This window comes from Epargyreus clarus, unplaced genomic scaffold (assembly GCF_041222505.1).
Source record: "Epargyreus clarus isolate Ecla_fem2 unplaced genomic scaffold, WU_Ecla_fem_2.2 ptg000016l, whole genome shotgun sequence".
NCBI lineage: Eukaryota > Metazoa > Arthropoda > Insecta > Lepidoptera > Hesperiidae > Epargyreus > Epargyreus clarus.
Genome location: NW_027332224.1, coordinates 7,538,834 through 7,565,186, shown reverse-complemented (window position 1 = coordinate 7,565,186; position 26,353 = coordinate 7,538,834). Strand labels below are relative to the sequence as shown.

Genomic DNA, 26,353 nt, shown 5'->3' with positions numbered 1-26,353 from the left:
ATTCAATAATCCCTTCGACACTAGAACTCACCCCGCACAAGTACCTGACACACCCCTCGCGCTCCACGAAGGGAATAAGGGTCGCCCGCGCACCCTCGGCAACGCTCCATCCCTTACGCACTTGTGGAAACGACCTTCGGAGTTACATGTTCAATAACTACAAATCCTATTTTGAATTATCGGCTAGTTGACAATTATTAAGCTCGAATTTTATCTACACCAATATTATAAAGAGGAAAACTTTGCTTTTTTGTTTGATTGTAATGAATAGGCTCAAAAACTACTGGACCGATTTTAAAAATTCTTTCACCATTCGAAAGCTACATTATCCACGAGTAATATAGGCTATATTTTATATGAAATATATTTTGAGACGGTAAAGTTTGCCGGGTCAGCTAGTACAAATATAAATGAAGTGGTACTTTATACTTGTCTGTATTCTTAAAATTATTTTTCGATAGTAATGTCCGTTAGTAGGCAATTTAATTAGGCAAAAATTGTCAAATCTTGAACTTAGTAGGCAAAATATTGGCTATATGTAATTGATGTTACGATGCTATGACAGATTAAACTAGTATAGTGCGCGCCAAACTGCTAGTCCGCTCTGAATATAGAATTGTATGACTACATCTGCTCGCAACAACTTCAGAGCGGACTAGCAGTTTGGCGCGGAATATAAATAAGTAACCTAAATATAGCACAAAGATGGTAGAGGTGTGATACTTAGAACAGTCACAAACCATAAGCTTTCCTGAAAAGTTTACGATTATTTTAAACATTCTAGTGTCTATAATTCGTAAAGTTTGAGAACAATTCAGGCAGATACACTGGCTACCATCTAGGACCAGTCACCACCCACATCCACCGCGCTACGCTATTGCAAATTAACCGTGGAATAAATATTTGTAGAGACAAAAATACGTAAAGTCTAACATCGTCATCAACCCGTTACTGTCCCACTGCTGGGCACAGGTCCCCTCTCAGAATGAGAAGGATTAGGCCATAGTCCACCGCGCTGACCAAGTGCGTATTGGTAGACTTCACATACCTTTGAGATTGTTTTTTATATATATCTCTCAGGTAACCTGCATACCTCCTCACGATGTTTTCCTTCACCCTTTTAGCAAGGGATAATCAAATTCTAATACACATACAACTTTGAAAAATCAGAGGTACATGCCTAGGATTTGAACCACGGACCCCTCATTTGAGAGGCCGAGTTTCTTAACCATTAGGCTATCACAGTCGAACATAGACCTTCTCATTTTTAAATCGATTAAATTTAAAACGTAATTGAATTAACTCAACATCAAGTACAGTTCAGCTACACTGGCCACCAGGACCTGTCACCCCATAGCCACCACCGCGCCACGGCACACGGAGCGTGGTAAGGTGAGGGGCGCCCGCGCACCCCATCGGTACACTTTTTGCTCCGTCCCCGCTCGGTTGGGGTCGTAATTCTTGTGGTGGTGCCAGACGAGGGACGGTTGGGAAAAAAGACGCTGCGTTTTTTTTGGCTATAAAATGATTTGAAGTACTGACGTTTACACGTTATTCGTTTGAATATTTTTTAACAGCTATGTAAATAAATGAAAAGTAACGACTACTTTTTAGTATCCTCTGTCATGATGGAATCCTAAGAAATCACAGTTTCAAAAATAATACGAAGAATTATATTCCACCATTGCATTTAAATCGGTAGTAGCTGAAAACAATTTACTTCCTAAAGAGTTCTCGTGGTAGACGTATCATGGACCCGTGGATAACCACTATAAATCATAAGGAAAAAAAGAAATATTTGCCATCCCGTTTGTTGATCTTATAGGTTTTAAACAACATCCGAAATGCGTTTATTACTATACTGCACATTCCTTCGTCAAATTGCACTAATGCGCAATTATGGACTATGCTTTAATTATTTACAGGAAACTTGTATCGAGGAGTGAAAATAAAAAAAAATTGCAGCTAACATATATCATATAAGAACCCAACAACGTATTAAAAGGGTATAAACTTATATTGGAACAGGTTAACCTTAACATCAGGCAAATCAAAAACCAATAAACGCTAACTTCGTCAGGTAGTACAGCGTACAAAAAACCGCCGCGTTCCAACCGTCACCGTGTGAAGACCCACTAACATCTTTCGTCCCTCTCCAACGTAGTATTGGGGTCATATTGAAACTATTACAATACCGAATATGTGAATTTAGTTGAGCGAGGGTGACGTATGAATACGACTGAATATTTTAATTAAAAATATATGACACATGGTTTAAATATAGACTCGTGGAGCGAAGTTTATTTACCATACTCGACTATGCATGCAATGTACATTCCTTCAGAATGTTCTAGACTCTATAAGGACCAGTAGTTTGGGGTTTGATCCCAGGCAAGACAATATTTTTTTTTTTTTTATAATATGAGAGTAGCAGACAAGCATGCAGTCCACCTGATGGTAAGTGGCTACTGCCGCCCATGGACATCTGTAATCAACCCCAGATAGGATTAGATATTCCTACCTGAGGTCGGCCACAGATGCGCCGCTACCCCTGAGGACTAAGCTGGAACGCCTCGGAAAAGTCTATCTCCCTTACCACACCCTTCAAAACGGAACACAGCAGCGCTTAACACTGCTGCTATTAGGTAGAAATAGGTGTGGCGGTGGTGCCGCCGGAGTCGAACCACAAAGAGTTCTACCACCTTCAATTTTTCACGGTTATAGTTGTTTTGAAAATTGTTATTTGTATTAAGAAGGTATAAGGACACCTACATGTCTGATAATTATATAATGTTCTGAAAGATTAAGACCATAGTCATATTTTCTGCATATTTTTTGCTCTATCCAAAGGTTGACTGGTAGAGAATGTTTCTAGCATTAACCCTAGAGTGCTCGCGCTATGAGCATTTTGCCGTCCGCGGTGAAAAAATCCTAATATAATAAATACGGTGTATTTGTCAAGATCAAGCTTCCTAGTAGCTGCCCCCTCATGCCTAACCTACTTATTTTAGAAATTTGAAGAAATTTAGGGCGCAGGCGACCTCAGGAGGAAGCGGTTATTGTTGATGTGTCGCGTTTGGCGGCAAATTGCTAACTGCGCGACTACTCACGTAAGTAAAATTAATGTGCCTTTGTGATCTTTTAGTATTGTTGAAATATTATCAGTTTTAGTTGTATATAATGTTATTTTCATGTAAATATCGTAAATCCATTGATATTTATTGTATTTTTGTGAATTTTGGGCGATTTCCTATATTTTATTTTTTCTACTAACTAATATTTTTTAGGTAAGTGACACCAGTAAAATACAAGAAAATGTACAAATAACACGCACAAATATATATCCTCGGATAAAGAAGGTATCTGCGCAGTATGTCCATCAAAAACAAAAAAAGAAGAACCAAAAAAGGGTGCAATAGATGCGGACAGATACTGTGCAACGAACATTGTATGTGTATCTTTCCGGACTGCTGCTGAAGGACTTTTGCTGAAGAACATATCGAAGATACTGAAAACGTTTAATTTTGATATTTAGTTTAATTTTTTATGTGTAAAGGTAAAGATATTGCAAAAAGTTAAAAAAAGTACCCAAGATATACTAAAGCTTTTTTTTTAAATAATTACTAAGTACAAAACTTTAGTAAATGATAATTTATGAAAGTCTATGTTTTATTCTATTCCTTTAATATTATTATTAATTTATTTAACTAAAATTAGCAAAAATAAACATGGGCGGCAAAATGCTCACCACGCGAGCACTCACGTTCCATGGAAAGGCGCGACTACTCTAGGGTTAAGTCCGTCTTTTGTACCAATTTTTATGGTACAATAAAGTTCTAAATAAATAAATAAATAATCCACTACGCTGATGACGTGTGGATTGGTACACATCACATACATTTGAGATTTTACCTATGAACCTTATTTTTAAGAAATCTTTCTAACCGCACATTTCACACTAGAGCACAGCAGCGCTACACTGCTGTTATAAGGTCGAAATAGGAGATCTTGTCTCCGGATTTGAAACAAAAATATTCCTTCCTTCAAACCATCCTTTTCTACTTTTTAATAATACAATAACACACACTTGTGTCATCAACCCACTCTGTCCCACTGCTGGGCTCGGGTCTCCTCTCAGAATGAGAAGCATTAGGCCATAGTCCACCGCGCTGGCCAAGTGCGTATTAGTAGAAGAACTTTTTCCTTTTTTTAATCTTTTAGATATGCAGATTTCCTCATGATGTTTTCCTTAATTTTTTGTTCCTTTTTTTTTAAGAATCCTCAGGTATGCAGATTTCCCTGTCAATGACTTCCATCACCGTTAAAACAAATGAAAATTAAATTCTAATACGCACATAACATTGAAAATTCAGAGTTGCCTCAGATTCAAACCTTGGACCCCTCGATCGAGAGACCGCTTCAACCACTACGCTATCACTGTTGCACACACGTGTATAACGTATAACTACACAAAATCAAGCACACATCCGTACGCCGACTCGTGCGCACGTCCATTTCACGTTTTTGTTTTTGTTTTTTCCAAACGGCCCTTCCGAACAGCTGGTAGGGCCTTTGACCATAGCCGGGTACTGACCTGCTTTATTTTGGTTTTTCATTTAAACTCGCTTAAGGGTCTTTATGCACTTTCCAGTGAAAATATAAAGAAACAGAAAACATAAAGCTATTATGTATTTGAAGTAGTTAGAAATTCAGTTTATTGGGAGGGGGTCTGCGAATCAATTTTTAAAAATTGTATGGAAATTCAAAATTAATTATTGCTTGTTTAAAACGATGAAGGAAAACATCGCGAGGAAATCTACTAGCTAGAGTCCTTAAAAATCTCACAAGTGTGTAAAGTCTACGAATCCGCACTTAGCTAGTGCGATGAACTCTGACCTAAACCCTTTTGACTGGAAAAACCGCGTGCCCAGCAGTGGGACAGCGGTGAGATGACGACGTCAACGGTCCCTGCCTACTATAAGGATCTATAATAAACCCTATATACCTAGGTAGAAGTACTTTCCGAAGATATCCACAGATATGGTGCAGTGGAGTCTAAAGTTCGAGTTCTAGACACACATAATAAATTCAAATATTTATTTATAGTTCCAAAAAAGCATTCACTCAGCATATACATATAGATACATACGAAAACAAAAAAATAATCTATTGTTTACGTAATCTTGAAAACCAATTACGACGGGACTTTCTTCCCTAACATAGTCCCTAACCATGACATAGTCCAATTGAACCCGTATATTTTAGGGTTACTCAAAACTCCAAAAACCCGCACACATACTCGGCTATGTACCCCGCGGGCCAGACTCCACGATTGGCCTGTGGGCGGCAGGTGCTACGGCCGGTTCGCTCGCAGGCCTACGTGGGAATGTCTTGTGTTACGGACGGCTATTGTGGGACTTATGTCGTTTATAAACGAGCGTGGTAGTGGTAGCTTAGTAGTTGGATGCTTGGAGTCTCTAACGGGGGTCCGAAGTTCGAATACTAGATATGCAACTCTTTATCAAAATTATTGTGAGACTTGTGTCCATCGTAATGACTTATGGAACTTACAGTTTAAAAGTAGCATGGCCTGGCAGTGGTTAGAAAATCTGAATTTCAATCGGGAATCTTAGATTCTAGACCCAGGCACGCAAGAAGTTTTAAATGCTGTGTGAGCTCTACGAACTCGCAATTTGGCCACAGTGTTGGATTATGACCTCACCCATTTTGAAAGTCTTGCCCAGGAGTGGGAAAGTAATGGGTTGACGACGACCAATTAATATGGGACGACCCGCGTGGCGGAGCGGTCACCATACCGGTCTGACGCGCAGAGGGTCCCGGGTTCGATGCCCGCCCAGACAGACATCTAAATGATTCATTTAGATTTCTGTTTCTGGGTCTGGGTGTTTTTGTATTTGTCTATGTGTGTGTCCATGGCACCCACGACACAGGGACCCCTAGTGTGGGGCTAGAAAGCGTTTAATTATTCAAAAATTAAAGGGATAAGTCAAAAACTACTCGTCAGATCTCGCTCAATTCAAATAGAACCAAATAACAACTACTAGCTTTCGAATATAAAAAAAAAAAACTTCAACATCAGTTCACCCAGTAAAACGTTATACGCTAACATACATAAAAAAAACAGTCAAATTGACAACCTCCTCCTCCATTTAAAGTCGATTAAAAAGAGTACTATAATTCGAACAAAACATTATTTTCCTTGTCGAAAAAGCTCCTATTACATAAGAAACTAATTCGAACAAAACATTTTTTTTATCCACGAAGGTCCTATAACCTTAGAACCTCCACGCGAAATACCACACCATAATCAACACGGAAGTGTATATAAATAGATAATAGTTACGTGTTTAAAATTGCATCGTAACATTATATTCATAGTATGAATCACAGACGTGCGCTATCTCCAGTTAACTTCGGATATGGATTGCAAAACCTATCTAAGTAGGAAGGTACTGTAACATATTATCTATATGTAATTGTGTATATTTATTTATAGACGCCACGCGTGTTACGGACTGTATCACTATCACCGTTCCTCTCATAAGGGAAAGGATATATAAAGCGTTGGTTGGTTACTGACTTTCAAAAAAATTGTAAAGAAGATACTTTGGCTAAAATAATTGACACTATATTAGCACTGCTTAATTAGTATAGCAGCAAAGAAATACAATAAAATCGAAGAAAACATACACCAAACCTCTGTAATCATAAATATGACATCATCAATAAACTTTATATGGATTGACAAGGAACTCCTGTCATTTATGTACTCCTAATGTCATAGTAGCATCACAATCGACCTACGATGAGTTCCAATAGCATCTGCCCTGCATTTCTTCTCAGGGGCCTTCTGCCTATTGTGGTAACGGCAGTGGTTCGCTCATGGTGACACCTCAATATACAATTTTATTGTAAACTAAATCCACACAGTATCACAAAAGAAAACACAACTAAAAATACAAACAGTGCGACAAACAGAATACAAACAACAAGTGCTTACTAAGTATAAAACATAAACTGTGCTACAGAAACAACGTGTTAAAAATACAAACGGTGCAATGATTAATAAGGCGATAAACATAAATCAACTTTGATGAAAACGTGAAACAGAAAACAAAAATTACAAACAGTGCGACAACACAAGAATACACACAACATAAACAACACTACTGAATTACTTTACAAAAGAATACGCAACACAATAAAAATACACGGCACAAAAGAATACATACAGTGCCAAAAACGACAAGGCAACAACACACTTTGAGAAAGAATACATATAGTGCCTATAAACGACAACACACAAGGTGACAAACACACAAGCGACAATCATGTACTACACGCTCACCCATTGTGGGGGCACGTCCGCGTGCTGGTGGTGGTGGTGGTGGTGATGGTGGCGGCGGTCCGGCTGCTGGTGGCCGTTCGCCGCCGCGCACGACGTCGCCGCCACGCCGTACTGGCGTGACAAAAGTGCTACGAGTTATGTGGGGTACTAGATATAGTAAATTTGCTGTTGATTTTATGTGATTTAGTGATTGATATTATATTTAAAAATGTAATTTAATACAAGAAGGTTAAAAATAATAAGTGGAACGAGTTATGTGAGGTACTACATATAGTAAATTTGCTGTTGATTTTACGTGACTTATTAAAAATTATAAAGGTAACAATAATAAGCGACAAATGTTAAATGGGGTACTAGGTTACTATAATTACAACGAATAAAAGGGTATAAAGGAATGTAGATAAGAGTGCTTTAGGGAGTTACATTTGGAATAGATTTTGTGTTACTTATTATTAAAAGTCTATATTACAATTTAATGTAATGAATGAAGATGGACCGGTAGTGTATATTAGTGCGAGAAGTGATATGAATTATGAGATTAATACACAAAGTGAAAGAATACAAAGAATACAGTAAGTGTAAAATCGCAGAGTAAATATTGTAACAAATGAATTAATGAATGCAGAAATTAAATAAGGATTATTGTGAATAAATAAAATATATAAGATATTTATTAAAATATGTATTATAAAAAAATTCAAATAATTGAGTAAAGTTTATGTTTCATAAAAGCCTTATATTTATTGTACACCAAAACTACTGATTACTTATCGATATAACTTATGTATCTGGTGACATCGATAGACAACTACACCAAATAAATTTTGATTAAGGAAAGACTAAGTAATTTCTGTAGCGATCCCCACCTACGTCCACATACCTATAGGGTCCCAAAACTAAAAGCTAATACATTAGACGTCGGCAGTATCTCTTTATTTTCTACCCCCGCGACCCCTCGGGGTTCATCCTAACCGTTTTATACGACTCGGTGTCGTCGTAACGTTGCCGTTAACTGGACCCCTGTTTTTGGGTGCTTTGTTAAGAAAATAAAGCCTTCGGACGGATATAATTTGTAACATAGCTGATATGTTCACCTTTGGAGCGTTTGTATAGAATTGAAGTAGTTAATGAACACGCAATCCACCAATAGGCAAGTCACCTACAATCTGTCGTTTAGACATCTACCATCTACCATAAATTGAAATCCTATCGAGGTGAGTCACAAATGCATTGCTACCAGTGAGGACTAAGTTGTAATGCCTCATGTAAGTATCTCACCTTTACTGTGCTCTTCAAATCGAAACCTAGCAGAGCTTGACACTTGATCTTATAGAACAGAAATAGATGACGCATTGGTGCCACAGGAGTTTAACCACGAAAAGTTTTATGCCACCTTCGTTAAATACCATTCGAATTATGACATACTAGTTTTTGCCCGCGGCTTCGCTCGCGTTTAAAAGAAAATAATATGACATACTAACATACATAAAACTGAAAATCGTACCTTCATTGGAATGACAGTAGCGCCCTCTGGCGAAAATTGGTCGTACCAACTCTGAAACCTTCGTGGGCTCATGGACAACAACTTTGCTAAAGATCATCACTTGATCAACTATCTTCGTACAAAATTTCATTAAAATCGGTTCAGTGGTTTAGGCGTGAAGAAGAGACAACCAGACAGACAGACAGACAGAGTTACTTTCGGATTTATAATATTAGTAAGGATAACTATGACAAATATAATACGGTAATCTTTAAGTAGTACGCGGATAAAAGTTGCCGTTTTTAATTAAAAAAATAGACCTCAAAGTCGGATATTCGAGTAAAATTAAACTTCAACCCTTAAAATTCTAATCCATTATATGTCTCCATTATAAAATTACCGTTAAAATCTTCAACCAACCAAGAAATAAAACGTGAATGTAAGTGGCATACTACCCGTAGCTAAATCTACACCCTTGAGAGCTTCCGAAGGGTGCAGGGGGATACTTGTACTTAATTCGCGACCGTCTCTCAGTCGAATCGGAGGTACAGTCGAGTCGATAATTGATTTTTTTTTAATATATAATATAGGAGTTGCAGACGAGCGTGCAGTCCTACTGATGGTAAGTGACTACTGCCGCCCATGGACATCTGTAGTCGACCCGAGATATAATATAATTAGATATTTCTACCTGAGGTTCGTCACAGATGCGCCGCTACCCCTGAGGACTAAGCTAGAATGCCTTGGAAATAGACTCCCTTAACACACTCTTCAAACCAGAACACAGCAGCGCTTAACACTGCTGTTATTAGGTAGAATTGTTACCGCCGATTTATAACAGCAGATCGAGCGATCTAATAACAGCAGTGTTAGGCGGTGCTGTGTTAAGCTTTGAAAGACGCGGTAAGGAAGACATACTTTTCCGAGGCGTTCGGGCTTAGTCCTCAAGGGTAGCGGCGCTTCTATGGTCTCCTATGGTCGAGGTCTGGTAGGAATCGAATTCTATCTGGAGTTGATTACAGATGCCCATGGGCGGCAGTAGTCACTTACCATCAGGTGCGTTGCATGCTCGTCTGCTACTCCTATATTATAAAACTAGCTGACCCAGCAAACTTTGTACCGCCTCAAAATCTATTTATCAAATATATTTCATATAAAATATAGCCTATGTTACTCGTGGATAATGTAGCTTTCGAATGGTGAAAGAATTTTTAAAATCAGTCCAGTAGTTTTTGAGCCCATTCAACCAAACAAACAAAGAAATCACTTTTCCGCCTGCCAGTACACAAGACGTTCCGCCGGTCGTAAAGCCAAGCGCGGTGGAGCCGCCTAATGTATTGTGCACTATGTACTGTTATATACAGCGAGTGTATATAACTGGTGGAGCCCTTAGCCCTTCGTACAGGGTTGAAAGGTACCACTGTCAAGTCTATTTCTGCTGTAGAACATCCGCGGTTTTTGTGTTCTGGTTTGAATCATGTAAGAGACTCTTATACGAGGCATTCCAATTTAGTCTTAAAGAAAACTCTAATACGAGGTATTCCAACGTAGTCCAAAAAAATCACGTAAAGTACGAAGTATTCCAACTTAGTTCTCAAGGAGCTTATTCGAGTCATTGCAACTTATTCCTCAAAAGTAACAAAGCATTTATTTAGAGTGATTTGAAGGTGGTAGAACTCTATGTGGTTCGACTCCGGCGGCACCACCGCCACACCTATTTCTGCCTAGTAACAGCAGTGTTAGGCGCTGCTGTGTTCCGGTTTGAAGGGTGTGGTAAGGGAGACGGACTCTTCCGAGGCGTTCCAGCTTAGTCCTCAGGGGTAGCGGCGCATCTGTGGCCGACCTCAGGTAGGAATATCTAATCCTATCTGGGGTTGATTCCGATCAATCCCGAAGCATAATATGACGAGATCCCGTTCGTGATTGACGGGATTTGGCGGCAATGGTCAGCGATGTTACACACATCCGCTCGCGACGCGACTTTGATTTTTAAGTTATTTTCAAAATCACCCATAACTACTTTTTAATCTTTAACTATTCTATACCTTATTTTGATTATTTTAGTAAAACTGTTAATTATTTCGTTATAATAATAATATTTTGTTTTATTTAACCTCACTATAACCAACAAGCAGTTTTCATTGTTTACAGTGATATGATTTTTTTAACTAGACGAGATCCCGAAAATCTCGAGATCCCGCCTTTATCTCGACTTTACGATCTCGAGTCGGGATTGCATTCACTATTCGCATGTATGTAAGGGTCATTCATATCTTTCAACTGAATATTGAACTAACCGACCGAGCTAAAATTTTGCATACACGTTTCGTTTAGATGATAATGCATAATTAAGTCATGGTATTCTAAATCCAATATGGCGGATTGTGCTGTTGTCTAAGTGTGTGAAATTAATGATCTATTTCTTACCTCTACTTCATAAGAAATACATTTAAATGGAGAATAGATAATATACATTTCAACGGAGTATAAAACCATAATCTTACAAACTCCCTTAATCCGACAGACAGCCACATATTCCACATACATATAGATACATACTGGCATAGAAGACCACGTGCCAAACCAAACAAGGTCGGCGTCAAACCACATACTATAACACAAAAAATGGGTATGTAGATGTGACCGAAGTACCAAAACCCGTCCGTCTGTGCGTCCCGCTACGGAATGCGAACCAACGGGCAGATGTTTTCAGTTAGATGTATGTATATGTGCATACATATGTTTCGATATACATACATATGTATGTGTGAGAGTTGGGAGTAACATTGTTGACATGATATTGTGTGTGTCAATCTGTTTTTGTTAGCAATTCAAGTACAGTTCATCTGATGGTAAGTCACTGTCATATCTAATGGGATTTTCGAGTCATATCTGAGGACTAAGTTGGAAAATCTATCCTACAATCCTATCTCTCGAACGGTGATAGAAAGTTTTGTGATTCGACTCAGTCGGCACCACCGCCACTCCCATTTCTGTTTTAACAGCAGTGTTAAGCGCTGCTGTGTTCTGGTTTGAAGGGTGTTGTGGTAAGGGAGACTTACTCAAGGCCTTCCAACTTAGACCTCAGTGGTAGCCACGCATCTGAATTTAATAAAAAAAATCAGCCTGGGGATTCGAACCTTGTACCTTTCCCTTACCTTTTCTCTTCAGATAGAAATGGTCTTACATTTTAACATAATTAACAAAAACAAAGGATGCACCATTCAACTGGAGAGCAACAACTATTTAATTTACAATAACCCTGAAATACGCGAGCTAAATAATTGCAGAGCGAACAAAAACTAGAGCTGACATCTGTCACTTAACGTGACCACCCGTCACGCTTAGGACGGGACTGTCTCGATGTCAGACTGTATGTCACGCTGACCTCAGCAAATGCGAAGATAACCCACTTTCAGGTGCACATTAATAAAATTGTTATAAATGAAATTTATTTTACTATAAAGAAGTAGGAAAATAGCTTGCTGTCTAGCTGAAAATAAAATTACCACTGGCACCTACGGAAGTTTGTTTCAACTGCAGATATGATTATACATAGTTCTATTTCAGATCGATAACCAATGCCTCGCTTCCATTGAGGAGTTCATTGGAATGCCTCGGATAAGTGTATCCCTTACCACAAATCAAATCAAATCATCAAATCAGTATACAACGCTACAATGCTGTTAAAAGACAGAAATAGGTGTGGCGGGGCAAAAAGAAGTAACTTACTTAAAAAAAAGTTTAATCTTATCGTTATCTCTCTGTAAATAATGTTGTAATCTCTTTCCTTTTCGACAAAGACTCGTAACATACCAATAAGTTTTATCAAAAAAATGTCCCGTTTTCTTACCAAAACATGGTCACACTACCCACACGTCAATTATGCCGGCGGACCTGATAAACGTGTTAAATTGTACATAAGAGTTATTGATGACATGTCTATTAGACAGGATGGGACATGGTATGATTGTCGGATAAATATAGGCTAAGTTGAGCCCTGGCACTACGCTGGGCGGGTGGTTCGATGACTGATGGAGGGTCGAAAACCTTTGATCGAATCTATAAGGTACTTTGTAAGTATTTTTTTTACAAGATGCTATCTTAATCCTAACCTTTGATAAGTAAAGATACTTCGCCGCCTTGAAATTGAATGGAGCCACAAAAAGCTGATTTGTCGCTTATTTTGTTGATTTCTTGACAAATAAAAAACTTTTTAGAGAGAATTTACGCAAAAATAACTAATACTGCGTAATTTACATAATAAATAAATAAGTATTTCAAATATTTTAGCTACATTCTAGCACGGAGACGTGGCAAAACCATTTTTACGCAACTATTTCAATTGTCAAAACTGGTTACATTTTCTTGTTAGGAGTGAGTAATCTTTACTAATCTATGATCTAAACTAATATTATAAATGCGAAAGTCAGTTTGTTTGTTTGTTAGACTTTCACGCCTTAACTACATAACCAATTGTCATGAAATTGTGTACACACATATTGTCAGGGGTTCAGAAAAGGATATAGGGTACGTTTTATATAGGTATAAAGGATAAAGGTAACGTTTCGGAGGGAACTGAACCTAGCTGTAACCCACAACTTCTTACGTGGAGTAGAGGTTTGCAATCATCCACAAATAGGTATTTGGTATGTTTAAAAGACAATCATTTTATATTAAACTAGCTGTAGCCTGCGATTTCTTACGTAGAAATTTGCAATTACTCGTAATATCAAATAAGATAGAATTTCAACATGAACCCGGCTACATATGCTTTACTATTGAGGACCTAGTTGGTAAGTCTTGTATAGGTTTCTCCCATACTCCTTTCAAACCAACAGTAATCTACGGGAAGCTAATCCTTATCCTTACTTCCTTACTAATATTATAAATCCGAAAGTAACTCTACGAGGGCGCGTTTTTAAGTCCGCGGAATGGCGGGGTTGGAGGGATGATAGCGGGCTTGTTAAGGGCGGTACGTGTTAAGTGACTCATAAATAGTATAAATATAAAGTTTTATCACAATTGCATCATTAGTTTTAAAACTATCGACAATTAAACAACTCAATCCGGAAAAAAATTAAAGTATGGAGAAAATCGAGCATCGCGCCGTTATAAAGTTCCTTACCAAGCAAGGAAAGTCTGTGCAAATCATAATGGAAGAGATGTCATCGGTTTACGGGGACTCTTGAAAAACGATGGTTTACAAGTGGAACAACCTTTTTAAGCTAGGCAGGGATTCACTTGAAGACGACCCACGACCCAGACGGTCTGTTGAGGTGACCACTCCGGAAACGATGGCGAAAGTCGAAAAATTAGTACTGGAAGATGCTCGGCTAAAGAAGGATCAGCTTGCAGAAATGGTTGGAGTATCGGATACAAGCATTTTTAAATTTCTGCATGACCATCTTGGCATGACTAAGGTCAGCGCGCGGTGGGTGCCGAGAATGCTCACGCCGCCTCAAAAACAACAGGGCGTTGAATGTTCCCGTGAGTTTTTGGACCTCTGTGGAGAAGATAAAGATATTGTATTGAATCGAATTGTTACTTGAGATGAAACTTGGGTTCACCATTATGAACCTGAGTCTAAACAAGACTTCATGCAGTGGCATAAAAAGGGTACAGCACCTCCTAAAAGGTTTAAGGTGTCACAATCGGCCGGAAAATTCATGGCGACAGTCTTTTGGGATTCAGAAGGAATTTTGTTAATAGATTATAATGATAAAGGTGTCTCTATAACCGGAGAATATTACGCAACTATCCTGGAGCGGTTAAAAGAAGCCATCAAAGAAAAAAGGCGGGGAAAATCAACCAGAGGTGTCCTGCTGTTGCACGACAATGCGCCCGTACACAAAAGCCGTATTGCACTGGCTGCCCTGCATAAGGTGAGCTTTGATATTTTAAATCACCCACCCTATAGGCCAGACCTGGCTCCCAGCGATTATTATCTCTTTCCAAAAATGAAAAAAGAGCTTCGTGGAAACAAATTTTCTACAGACGAAGAAGTTAAGGACGCAATTTTTCCGACAAGGACGAAACATTTTTATGAGGGTTTAAATAAGTTAATACAAAGATCTTAAAAATGTATTCGTCTTGCAGGAGAATATGTAGAAAAAGAAAAATAATTTTGACATTTTATTTTCCCTCCTTGTCCCTCATTCCGCGAACTTAAAAACGCACCCTCGTATCTGTCTGTCTGGTTGTCTCTTCACTCCCAAACCACTCAACCGATTTTAATGAAATTTTGTACAAAGATAGTTTGATACCCGAGAAAGGACACAGGATAGTTTTTATCCCGGAAATCCCACGGGAACTAGGGATGACGATCTAAGATCGATTAATCGGAGAATCGATCTTTTGGACCCAGAACATCGATTATATTAATCGATATTAGTAAGGATTGAATCGTAAACAATGCATTTGATCAAGTGATGATCTTTAGCAACGTTGAAGGTACGAATTTTCAGTTTTATGTATGTTAGTATGTTATATTATTTTCTTTTAAACGCGGGCGAAGCCGCGAGCAAAAACTAGTACTAATATATAAGCGACATTTCGTATTAAAAACAGTCGCCGATGGTTGCGCCTGCCGCTGCCTGTCGTTAGCAACCGTCAGCCGTCGGCAACCCGCTGAATTAGCGACATTCGACGACGATAACCGACAACAAGCGCAACAGTCGTCAAACTGAATTGCCGAAACTGTCGCTCACTGTCGCCCGGGTGTTAATTCCCGCTAAGACAAACATAGTAGTACTAATACCGCTTTACCAAAAAGGGCTCCTTTAAAACCGATGACCTTATCAATGACGCTACAAAAGTGGGCGGTGCCGACGAGTAACCATTCCAAAAATAGAACGAACCATACAAAAACACATCGGCAAGTTTTTGTACAAATAAAACACGGGGATGATTTATAAGGGTTGTCCTGCCGGTCGGGTAGCGCTGAGATCGGGGCACCCTTTCTTTTTGATATCTTTGCAATATTATATTTTATTTACAACTCACCCCGCCTTACCCCTTCCAAATTTAAGATTATAGAAAGTATTTTGACTGTAGATTATAATTTTCTAAAGGTGTTTTATTACATTAACAGAAACGTAGAAATATTGTTAAAGTTACCTATCCGGAATCGAATCCCGGACCGTCACAGAGACCATTGCGCGACACCAGTAATGAAGTGAATATTACTTGAAGAAAATAAAAAAAAACAGATGAAATGAAAATCAGCGACCAAAGGTTAAATGATTAAAAACAAAAAATAAAAAATATCAAAACCAATAAAAAAACTCACCATTCCATTGTCCATGCCTCCATATGGTGATTGGTATCCAGGCTTATCTGTGACTATAAAAAGAAAAAAAAAACAATTAACACTTCATACACACATAAAAGGCGCTTAACAGATAAGTATACAAAAGGGATAGGTAATAAAGGACTTAAAGTCCAGCTGATCAAATGAAGTTCGGCTTTGAACGTAAAATTTCCTTCTAAGATATTCCCGGAGCGCTATGGGACTCTTAAAGAAAGTGCAAAAAGAGCTCTCGTACAATGCCGGCGATGCATTGGCGACTCCTCTGGTATTGCAAATGTCCATAGGCGACGGTGACTGCTTTCCATCAGATAGCCCATATGCCTTATCGCTAGATTTCATTATAAAAGTCACTGCGGTGTTTACATCTGTAATCAACCCCAAATAGGATTTGTTTCCTATCTGACATCAATACAGATACGTTACTACCCCTGAGGGCTAAACGTCTTGTAGAAGTGTCTCTGCCTTACCACAATACAAACCAGAACACAGCAGCGCTACACTGTTTCAGTCCGCGTCAAACTGCTAGTCCGCTCTGAATATAGAAATGAATCGCGTCAACATAGCAAATTATATGACTACACCCGGCAACAACTTCAGAGCGGACTAGCAGTTTGGCGCTGATTATATAAGGCAGGTGCTGCCATATTGTTACCCAAAAAATTCTACAAAAACCTAATTCAACTTAAAAATTACACATATAGGTAACCACTGTTTCGCGTTCCTCAAACCTTGATTATTATCACCAGATGAACGATTTTCGTGTTATGCCATTTTTACATTCAACCACAATAAGAAGACATTTTTGTAAATATCCTAAAAAGCCTGAAGCTTGAGAGTATATTCATATTATGAAAGAACCTTTTTTTTTTTTTTTTTTGGTTACGAGGGGGAAACCTTCAAAAGGTACCCTATGCCGTGGGAGCGGCACGGGGTTATGTGGGATTCTTACCGCACTAAAACCCCCCCGGTGGCCGTCCTCGGCGCTGCGTAGAGATCTCCGGGATCTCCAAAGGAACGCAACCGGAGTCCTCTTAGCGCGTTGCCCCATCGGGCTCTGCTCAGGTGAGCTTGACGCTCGCCACACCGTCTGGTGGGCACGACGGTATGCGACCACACATACCGCCGTCCTTCCCGGGGTCACTAGCCGGGCAGTTCGAGCTCCCACTCTTGCCGCCCGCAACCCCGGAAGCCCCTTTTAGTCGCCTCTTACGACAGGCAGGGGATACCGTAGCCCTATTCTGGTCCCGGAACTACAGGGACATTATGAAAGAACCTACATCCTTTGAAATCTTTCAGTAGTTATCCACCGTACGTTGAGGCTCAGTGATCAACAACAACAACAAATAGGTACTCTTTATTTTTACACCAAATAGAAGGTACACATAAAATAATATTAGTGTATTTTGCATACCCAAAAAATTTTTTAACAAATAAATACAACCGACTTCTATGTCACTACAAAGTAAAAAATAATTGAAATAAATGTTGGTTTAGTACATATTTCTGAAGTTATGGCTATTATATTTACATGCGTGGAGGAGTTCCTCTCATTTTCTCGAGAACCCATCGATGGATCCTAACCATATTTAAATGGGACCAACTTCCAGCTCGTCTCTATACAATAAAAAAATAATTATTAAAATCGGTCCACTAACGGCGGAGTAATTCGTGTACATACATAGAAAAAAAAAAGATACCGGCCGAATTGATAACCACCTCCTTTTTGAAGTCGGTTAAAAAGACGGTTTTATGGGTTAGAAGTTCCTTGACGATAAACGTGGCCCTAGTGAGCACAATAGCTATCTGTCAAGCACAGGGTTCTACGTTCGATACCCGGCCAAGCAAATATTTATATGACGACTTGGGCTTTCAATTCTGGGTCTGGGTGTTTGTCTACACATCTATGTGTGTCCATTGCAGTTATGACACAGATAATCTTAATGTGGGGCTATGAGTGTAAATAGCGAAGTATCAACACTGATCCCATTTTTACATTATGACGTCATCCGAAGCTTCAAATGTTAAAATATTTAAATTATTTAATAATAATAAAGGGTGAAACCACCTCCCCAAATTTAATTATCAATTACATTACAATAACCAGGATAATGGTCAGTAAATAGCGAAATAAACTAATAATATAGCGATTACACAACAAAGCATCGTGGAACAAAGCACTAAATAATGCCTCTGTTTCATATTGAGCGAGAAAAGATTCGCGATGATTATACTAAGCTTGAACCAAAATTAATATAAAAGTGTTTGTTTTGATATTGATTTTGTTAAATAAAAAAAATAAAAAAAGTTATCATAAATAAAAAATATTACAATTCTAAAATGCAAATTCTTTCCAGAATTCTTTTTCAATTTCAGTAATCTACCACTACTTTACAAGGTGTTTTGTTTATCCAGATGAAGATCCTGAATATAAATCTTTAATAAACAACTTTCATTTACCAAAGCAATAAAACTTATGCTAGTGTAGTCTGTAGTGCTAATGGAGGTGGAGCAATTTCAAACAACACATCATCATCAACCCATTGCTGTCCCAATGCTAGGCACGGCTCCTCTCAGAATGAGAAGGATTAGGCCGTAGTCCACCGCGCTGGCCAATTGCGAACTGGTTGCCTTCACATACTCGTAGTTTTGAAAACTTTTTTTAACACATATTTATCTACATTGTCAATGACAAGTGCCACGTTAGCCTATGCATAATAAATGCATTTTATTCATTTTTAAAATCTTATAAATATTTCTACCGCATCTCGCTTACAATATCTTTGCGTTACTAGCCTACAGTCTACCAAGTGTTTAACCAGCGAAATGATTCAAATTTGTTTATAATTATGACCATTTAATACCCCATTGTGGTGTCGAGCGAAACCATCTTTTCTCAATGGCGCTAGATGGCGTTGCTTGACTGTTTTTGTGCGGGGGTTGCTAATGTCGGCGAATTAACTTTGAACTGACTTTGTTAATTGTTTTTCTACGGATTATTACTTGAGGGTCGACACTCAACCCCGAGTAGAAAATAAAGTTAAAATTTTGGTGAAGCTGACACCATAGTTAAGTAAAGATTATCTATGTCATATCACCCACAATTAACACATAATTGTATCATGAAACCATAAACATATAAGTTTAATTTATTGTTCTAGAATTGTAGACGAATTTTTTTATACAACGTGATGCACCAAAAATGGGTTGACCACGTTTAGGCTTATACGTAGATTAATTAAATAAAACCTTGCTTTTTTACTATTTTATATGTATACAAACGCATTGATATGCACACTTAAGCTAAGCAACAAAAAATCCAAATGCCTGCTTTACCAGGAATCGAATCCTAACACTATCGTACACGTATGGTGACGGCTAAAACACGCGCCATATAACAATTCGAATCTCACATATTTACTTCAAAACCCTACTCACCACAAATATAAATATGTTCACATAACCCTCCCACATATATTACAAACATACAATTCGTACGGCGAACGCCCACGCAATCCACGCCCACTAATCGGCATTTTATTAATTTATTACTATATTTATTATGGTAATAGACATGTTTATTGATTTACAATCAATTACGTATTAACACCACGAATGTGTCTACTACAGTTTAGTACTTGGCCTTTAACCCTTGTGTAGCATCATTTAGCCGTAGAAGAATTATTTGATATTTTTTTTATTATAGTAATGAATGCAACAGATAACTATTCATTTAGAGTGAAGGATGGTAAATAGATATTCATTTGAAATCCAAGAACTCTATTTAATATCACAAATATACAACAATAAATGAAGTAGTTACGTACAAATTGAGTTTAAAAACAAAAAAAATATAAGCGCACAAGGATAATTAATAATCCTGACGATACTGATGAGGAGAACGGGACAACATTATTAAAGTCGTGTATTGTCATCAGTTCTAGATAAAGATTCAAAATTTTAAATTAATCGGACCGTTCATAGTAGGTAACAATCGAATAGAAAGATTCCGTTACATACATACATACAGGTCAAGCTAATTAAAGCGTGGTAAAAAGTAAGGAAGAATGAAAGTTAACATAGAAAGAATGACGAAAAGAGCTAGCAAAACAATGAGACAGTTGAATATCAAACCAGCAAGATATCTACAGATCTATAAAAACCCTTTGAAGCAATTACAACAATTAACATAACCAAGCCAGTTTAATCCAGTTTGTCCCAATCCCAATTGAATTTTATCTAAAATCTACCCTCTTAAGCACTAAAACGTCCCTACGCGAGCTCTCGGAAAACAATACTCACCCTCGGGACCCCATGAAAAGGATATCGTCGGCATAAAGCCCATAAATCAACGGCAGTTTCACGGTGGATTGGCGCCGTGAAAAGAGCGAATATGGTGATGGATTTACCATGACGGGTCACAAAGGAACGGACGATGTTGGCTTGATAACTTTTGTGAATGGACATTGCTAGATTTAATTTGAAATTATCAGTTATATGTATATTATATATGATATCGTCCTGAAAATGTACTCTCTCATTTTATAAGTTTGGTTCTTGTAATAGATTATTTTAAGATATGATTAATCTCGTGCCAATTGTTTTTTTAGAAATTAAATTAGCAAATGATTATGTTCATGTAATGTAAACAACGTGTACACATTGTACACGTAGTACACTTTCTTACATTCTTTACTTCCGTTCATTCTTCCAATATGGGTTGATCTAGTAAACATAAGAATCACTTTTAAAAAATACAAGAGTTAGGAAAAGTAAATATTGAAAAGCGGTCTGTACCTCTATCAAATAATACAATTACAAATAGTAAGCGTATATAATCTTTGGTACGCCCATTTATTACTTTATCGACCTGCAACCATTTATATATATTTTTATTGGACACTCATTTATAATTTTAAGTAAGTCTTTTTGCGATTTTATCTTTAAAAAAAAACAATGTTACGACCATCCCCAACCCCTTCAACCAGTTGTACCGCTCGGCCGAACACAGTTAATCCAATTTTCCGCTCCCACTTATTACTCGAACTGACAACTGTTAATTTGGCAGCAAGAGCAATAATTGCCCACCCCCGATTGTGCACAGTGTTCGACACGGCGCGTGCCTGACACGTGTTCTCGCCGTATTTGTTTTTTTATCGACTGAAGCTACAAGCTGAAGTGTGGCGGAAATATGTTTGTTTGTCTGGCTTGGTTTGGGTTAAGTGGGTGATTATGAATTACAATATATTAAGGGTAGTTGAGGAAAGGAAGACGGCGCGAAAACGCTGGATGCAGCGGACATGGGACCGGTTAGAGTGGAATAAGAGAGAGGACTATGTCTAGCAATGGAACTTAAATGGCTGATGGATTAAGAATAACACTAGTGGTATCAAATTCTTTTACATCTACTCCGGAATCAACCAGACATAACTTGCAATTTTTACATTTCAATAAAATCATGCGTAAATGAAATAAAAACTTGTAATGAATGAGAATAAATTCATAACAATCGACTTGAAAGTGTCTATGTGGTGTTAAAAAAGTAAAACAACCCTCACCAGGCAAGTGTAATGGATTGTATCCAATTAAAACAATAATAAATTGACGATGAATGTAAATAATAATGACGACAAAATCAATAAGACATGTACAAAAAGTAATAATCTTATTAGAATTACTCAGAAAATACAACCAATGTCACACACAAACTTTAGTAAATAAAAAAATAGAACAAATTCATGGGGTCGCACAAGGAGGCGTTTTTGGTCCGTTACTATACCACGCGCCACGTGCTTGTTGAAGTGATTCGTGACATCGAAAGCTTTAGTTAAATCCACTCTTGTGGGAAATATGTTGAATTGTTGACATATTGTTAAGAGTGTGAGCTAGTTGAATAATGAATTTATTTTTATTAATATTATGATCCTTGACAAGTATATAAAACTCTAAACCATGCAAGCTAAATATGACACTGAAAATCCAGTTTGAAATATATATGTCGAAAATGTTAAGTAGAATATAGATAAAATTAAGAATCATACACTATTTAAAAAAAAATGTCCGTTAATGTGATTTTAAATAAATTTAGAGGAAATTATGCTTTTATGTAGCGGATACTCACGATATGTGTTTTCTTACCCAACCGAGGAGAGTAATGTTTTTTAAGAGTACACGTTCTCATTGTTTGAAACAAACTGTTTGACGGAATTTAACGTATGACGTGTCGTTTGATTCGATTAAATTGCGGGATTAACATTGGCTACTTTACTTCCTTTTCAGTTAAACATTTTTAAGCAGTCAGATTTAAAAAAAAATACATAAACATACTAGTTACTTATTTAATGTCGATAGTACGATTTGCAGTTGTACGGATCATGGTCTGTACTTATTTCTTTTAGTAGATATTGTTTTTGTTAAATTAAATAATTTGAAAGATCCAAGATGAAATCAATACACGAACTTTAACCAACCAGTCCACAGCTCAACCAACCAACATCTACTTATTTCAATAAAAAAATCCTAATCCCCTCATAGTAATATACAATGAGCATGCCCTTCGTCATGAGCATTCGCGAAGGGTGGCTATCGGGAGCAGTGTTCTATAAAATTCTGTCAAATTAATCATTCGCCCGACTGTACTTTTGTGGGGCAAAGTCTTAGTTTCGACTTCTGAAAGTCTACCACCTTTTTGTGGATCTACTGGTATTTTTTTTAATAATATAGGAGTAGAAAACGAACGTAATTTTTGTAATCACATTCAAAAAGCGCCATGTAAAGAACTTATTTTGAATAAAGAAATTGATTTGATTTGAACATGTAGTGAAAGAAATTGGTTTGTTTGAACATGTGTGTGCAATAGTATGAAACTGCACCTTGCTCGTCTGTCATCACTGATCACTAATAAACCTCTGATAGGATTTGTGTCCTATTATTCGGCCATAGATGCGTTGCTACACCTGAGGAATAAGTTAGACGCCTAGTTTAAGCGTCTATCCTTACCATACTCCTCAAACTAGAACACACTGCATTTTTTAAGCAAGAAGATGTAAATGGCAGTGATCCCTCCGAAGTCACACCACGAAGGGTTCTACAGCCTCAGACTCATTATCAGACGATTATAATATGGCATAGGTTTCTTTTATTTCCAAAAATCGAAATTGATCTAGAATTTTTTATTTATTACTTTTTGTCTTTGTTCGTGATCCACACAGATAACCATATAAGCCATATATAGAAAATTATTTACTTTTTTTTTTTTTTTTTTTTCAAAAATGTTAGAACCCCATAAATGTCCAACAGAACCCTTCAAAATCACTCCAGTTCACGGTCCACAGTATTAGTAACACCGACTCACATATGCTATACCCGTCTCGTTCACTCGTACTCGAGACTGTCGGTGTGAGCGAGATAGCACGAGGGGGATTTATCCATACACGCGTGTAATCAGTGAATGAGCGTGAATTAATGTAGTTGGACTTATTTTTATTACAGTGGGGGATGTTTTGAACTTATTAAAATTAAGAACTTTATTTTATATCAGTTATTTTAGTTTAGTTTAATTTTGTTTTAACTTTGAGAGATAAAAAAAAAAACAGATTTATCATTTTTGATACCTTCTGAGATTTCAAAAATTTCAAAATGTAAGAGTATATTTTCATTACAATACTTTTTAGTTAATTTTATGTTAATAAGAGTCTATTTAATTTCTGGTGATAAGCAATGTAGCGGGAAACGATATAAAAAGAAAGAAGATGAAATGGAATGAGTTGTAACAGGAATAATGAGCTTACAAAATAAATATTTTCAAATATTTTTTGCTCAGTATTAACATTTAAGAAAGGTGTGATAGCGTAGTGGTTAGAAACTTAACCTGTCAGTCGGAAGTTCTGTGGTTCGATTCCAAGTGTGCACCGTTAATGCTAGATAGATATCTACGCTCATAAAGACAATCACACAAACACCCAGGCCCAAAATGGAAGTCTAAATTAACTATTTAGGTATTTACCTAACCAAGCATCGAACCCGGAAAATGTGTCGTGTAATGTCAATATACTCCTGCACCACGTGGGTCATCAAAAAAATCTATTACGTCCAAAAAACAACAAATCTAATACTTGCATCATTATGACCTGATGATTCATTTAAAAGCTAACAAATTCTGTATAACCAAACATTAAAACTCCCCCCTCCCTCATCCGCAACCCTTAAGCAACCAAAATCCAGTTCCCTAATTAAATATAGCGTTAAATAAAACTTAACCCTAAAACGCGTACGGTGTCCCGTGTTTGTATTAGTGATGTTACTCATAACATATTTCGGATCTGGATACGGAAACGAATATAGGAAAAATATGATAGGAAATATATACATTTTTCGGATCTTTTCGGTTACGAATATGAGATATTTAAATAATTGTATAAGTAAATCAAATACAATATTGTCTTTATTTGAAATATCTAGCCGACCCGTCCCCACTTCGTTGAGCATTAATTATATTATTGTGATTCAATTATGTTGTGAAAACTAATAGAGAACAACATTTTTAATAAACATTATGTTCGTCTATACCGAACCGTTTAGTCAGCGAACGCCGGTAAAGCATCACATCTTTCCCAATTTCCGCTGACTTGAATTGTACCACTATGCGAAATTATTCAAAACTAATATCGTATTCGGTTACGGTTTCGGATATTATTTATTTCGGATATCAGATAGGTTCGGTTCACAACATAACTTTTTATACAACGCTAGCGGTCACCGCGTCCCCGTCTGACCTACTGTTTGTCGAGCAAATATGGGGTCATTTGGACCCAAGTGGATTGATACTGGAGTGTTATCATTCGGGAGATCGTTCACCCCTTTGTTGTGATGTAATGTTATTCACCTCCAATTTTATGTGTGTATGTTTCCCACCTCAACTTTTATGTGTTTCTTAATATATAAATCTTTATTCAATATATAAATCACGTGTCATTGTGTACTTCGTACATTAATCTCCGAAACAACTGAACCGATTTTAATGTTTTGTAACGTCTATTATTAATAATCAATCTATCTCTTTCTTGCCTATCAAAGATTTAGAAGAAATTAGACAATTTCTAGTAAGCACAATTTGTCAAATGTCAATCTGTGATAGGCAAAATATTAAATGGATTGGTTATTAATAACGACCGTAAGTGTAACTGGTTGTAGGTTGAAACATTAGATAACTACTTTAGACCACTTTTGGAGTGGCAGTTATTTAGAATGAAAAATAAAATAAATACATAAATGTAGCATAATATAACGTTTAATAAACTAATACTTTCATTTTTAAATTTTTAGTAAAAATAACTTGTCGATTTAATTGGTAAGTTCCATTTTTATTTTCATTAATACCTACCTGATAGCTAGTAGCTAACTATCAAATTATAAAAAAAACTAACCAAAGATGTAGATTTTGAAAATTGAACAACAAATTCAAACAAAAAATTCATTGATTGAATAGATCTTAGATCACTCAACAAACAACCTCATTAAAATATCATACGATTACTTACATAACATAGACTTAAATAGCACCACCGCCACCGCAATCGACCATTTACCATCGGGTGGTACCACTTAACTAACCTAACGATTAGTAACGTTTAAAGAACATTAAAGTTTACCCCGCTGCGCTGTGCTGTCGTGTTGAACTTAAAATCGACACGATTTTACGCCAAACTTTAGACTAAAAAACGTAGACTGGGTACTAGACAAATTGAAGCATACCAAGATCTGTCAATGAACACAAATAACCAAATGACATGTATTTAATTTTATAGACCTACGGCACTTATTCAGTTACAATATTTTTTATGTTCTACCAGATAAACCAGCATGCAATTCATCGGGATTCCCTTTTTATTATCTTTATCAATATCTCTTTTTAAAGGTATTTTGTTCTTTATAGTCTTGATTCAGTACATTGGCTTATATAGAAATGCACAGTACAAAGATGGAGATATACTATAAAACGATTAAAAAAAACAAGGCTATCAACAAGTGACGCAAACATACATTAGATAAAAAAAATCATATGCGCTTCACGAAATCCACCACCAAGTCTCTCATAAGTTAAAATTGTGCTGCAGCCTGCAATGCAATATTCACCAAGGCGTAGTCTGCATTTTATTCTGTCCGACACAAACATAAAATATACTACGCCTCA

At 37.1% G+C, this 26,353-nt stretch overlaps 1 protein-coding gene across 2 annotated transcripts in view; it reads right to left on the bottom strand.

Moving 5' to 3' along the window:
* The window catches only part of da (transcription factor daughterless), a 114,776-nt gene that overhangs the window by 74,291 nt on the left and 14,132 nt on the right, over positions 1 to 26,353 (bottom strand). The window contains exons 2-3 of one of the 2 annotated variants that reach the window (XM_073081283.1): positions 16,144 to 16,196; positions 7,370 to 7,480 (exon numbers count right to left, since the gene is read on the bottom strand). In XM_073081283.1, the coding sequence (XP_072937384.1) occupies positions 7,370 to 7,480; positions 16,144 to 16,196 (164 nt within the window). The remainder of the gene's footprint in view (positions 1 to 7,369; positions 7,481 to 16,143; positions 16,197 to 26,353) is intronic. The other variant, XM_073081284.1, reaches the window with a different exon arrangement.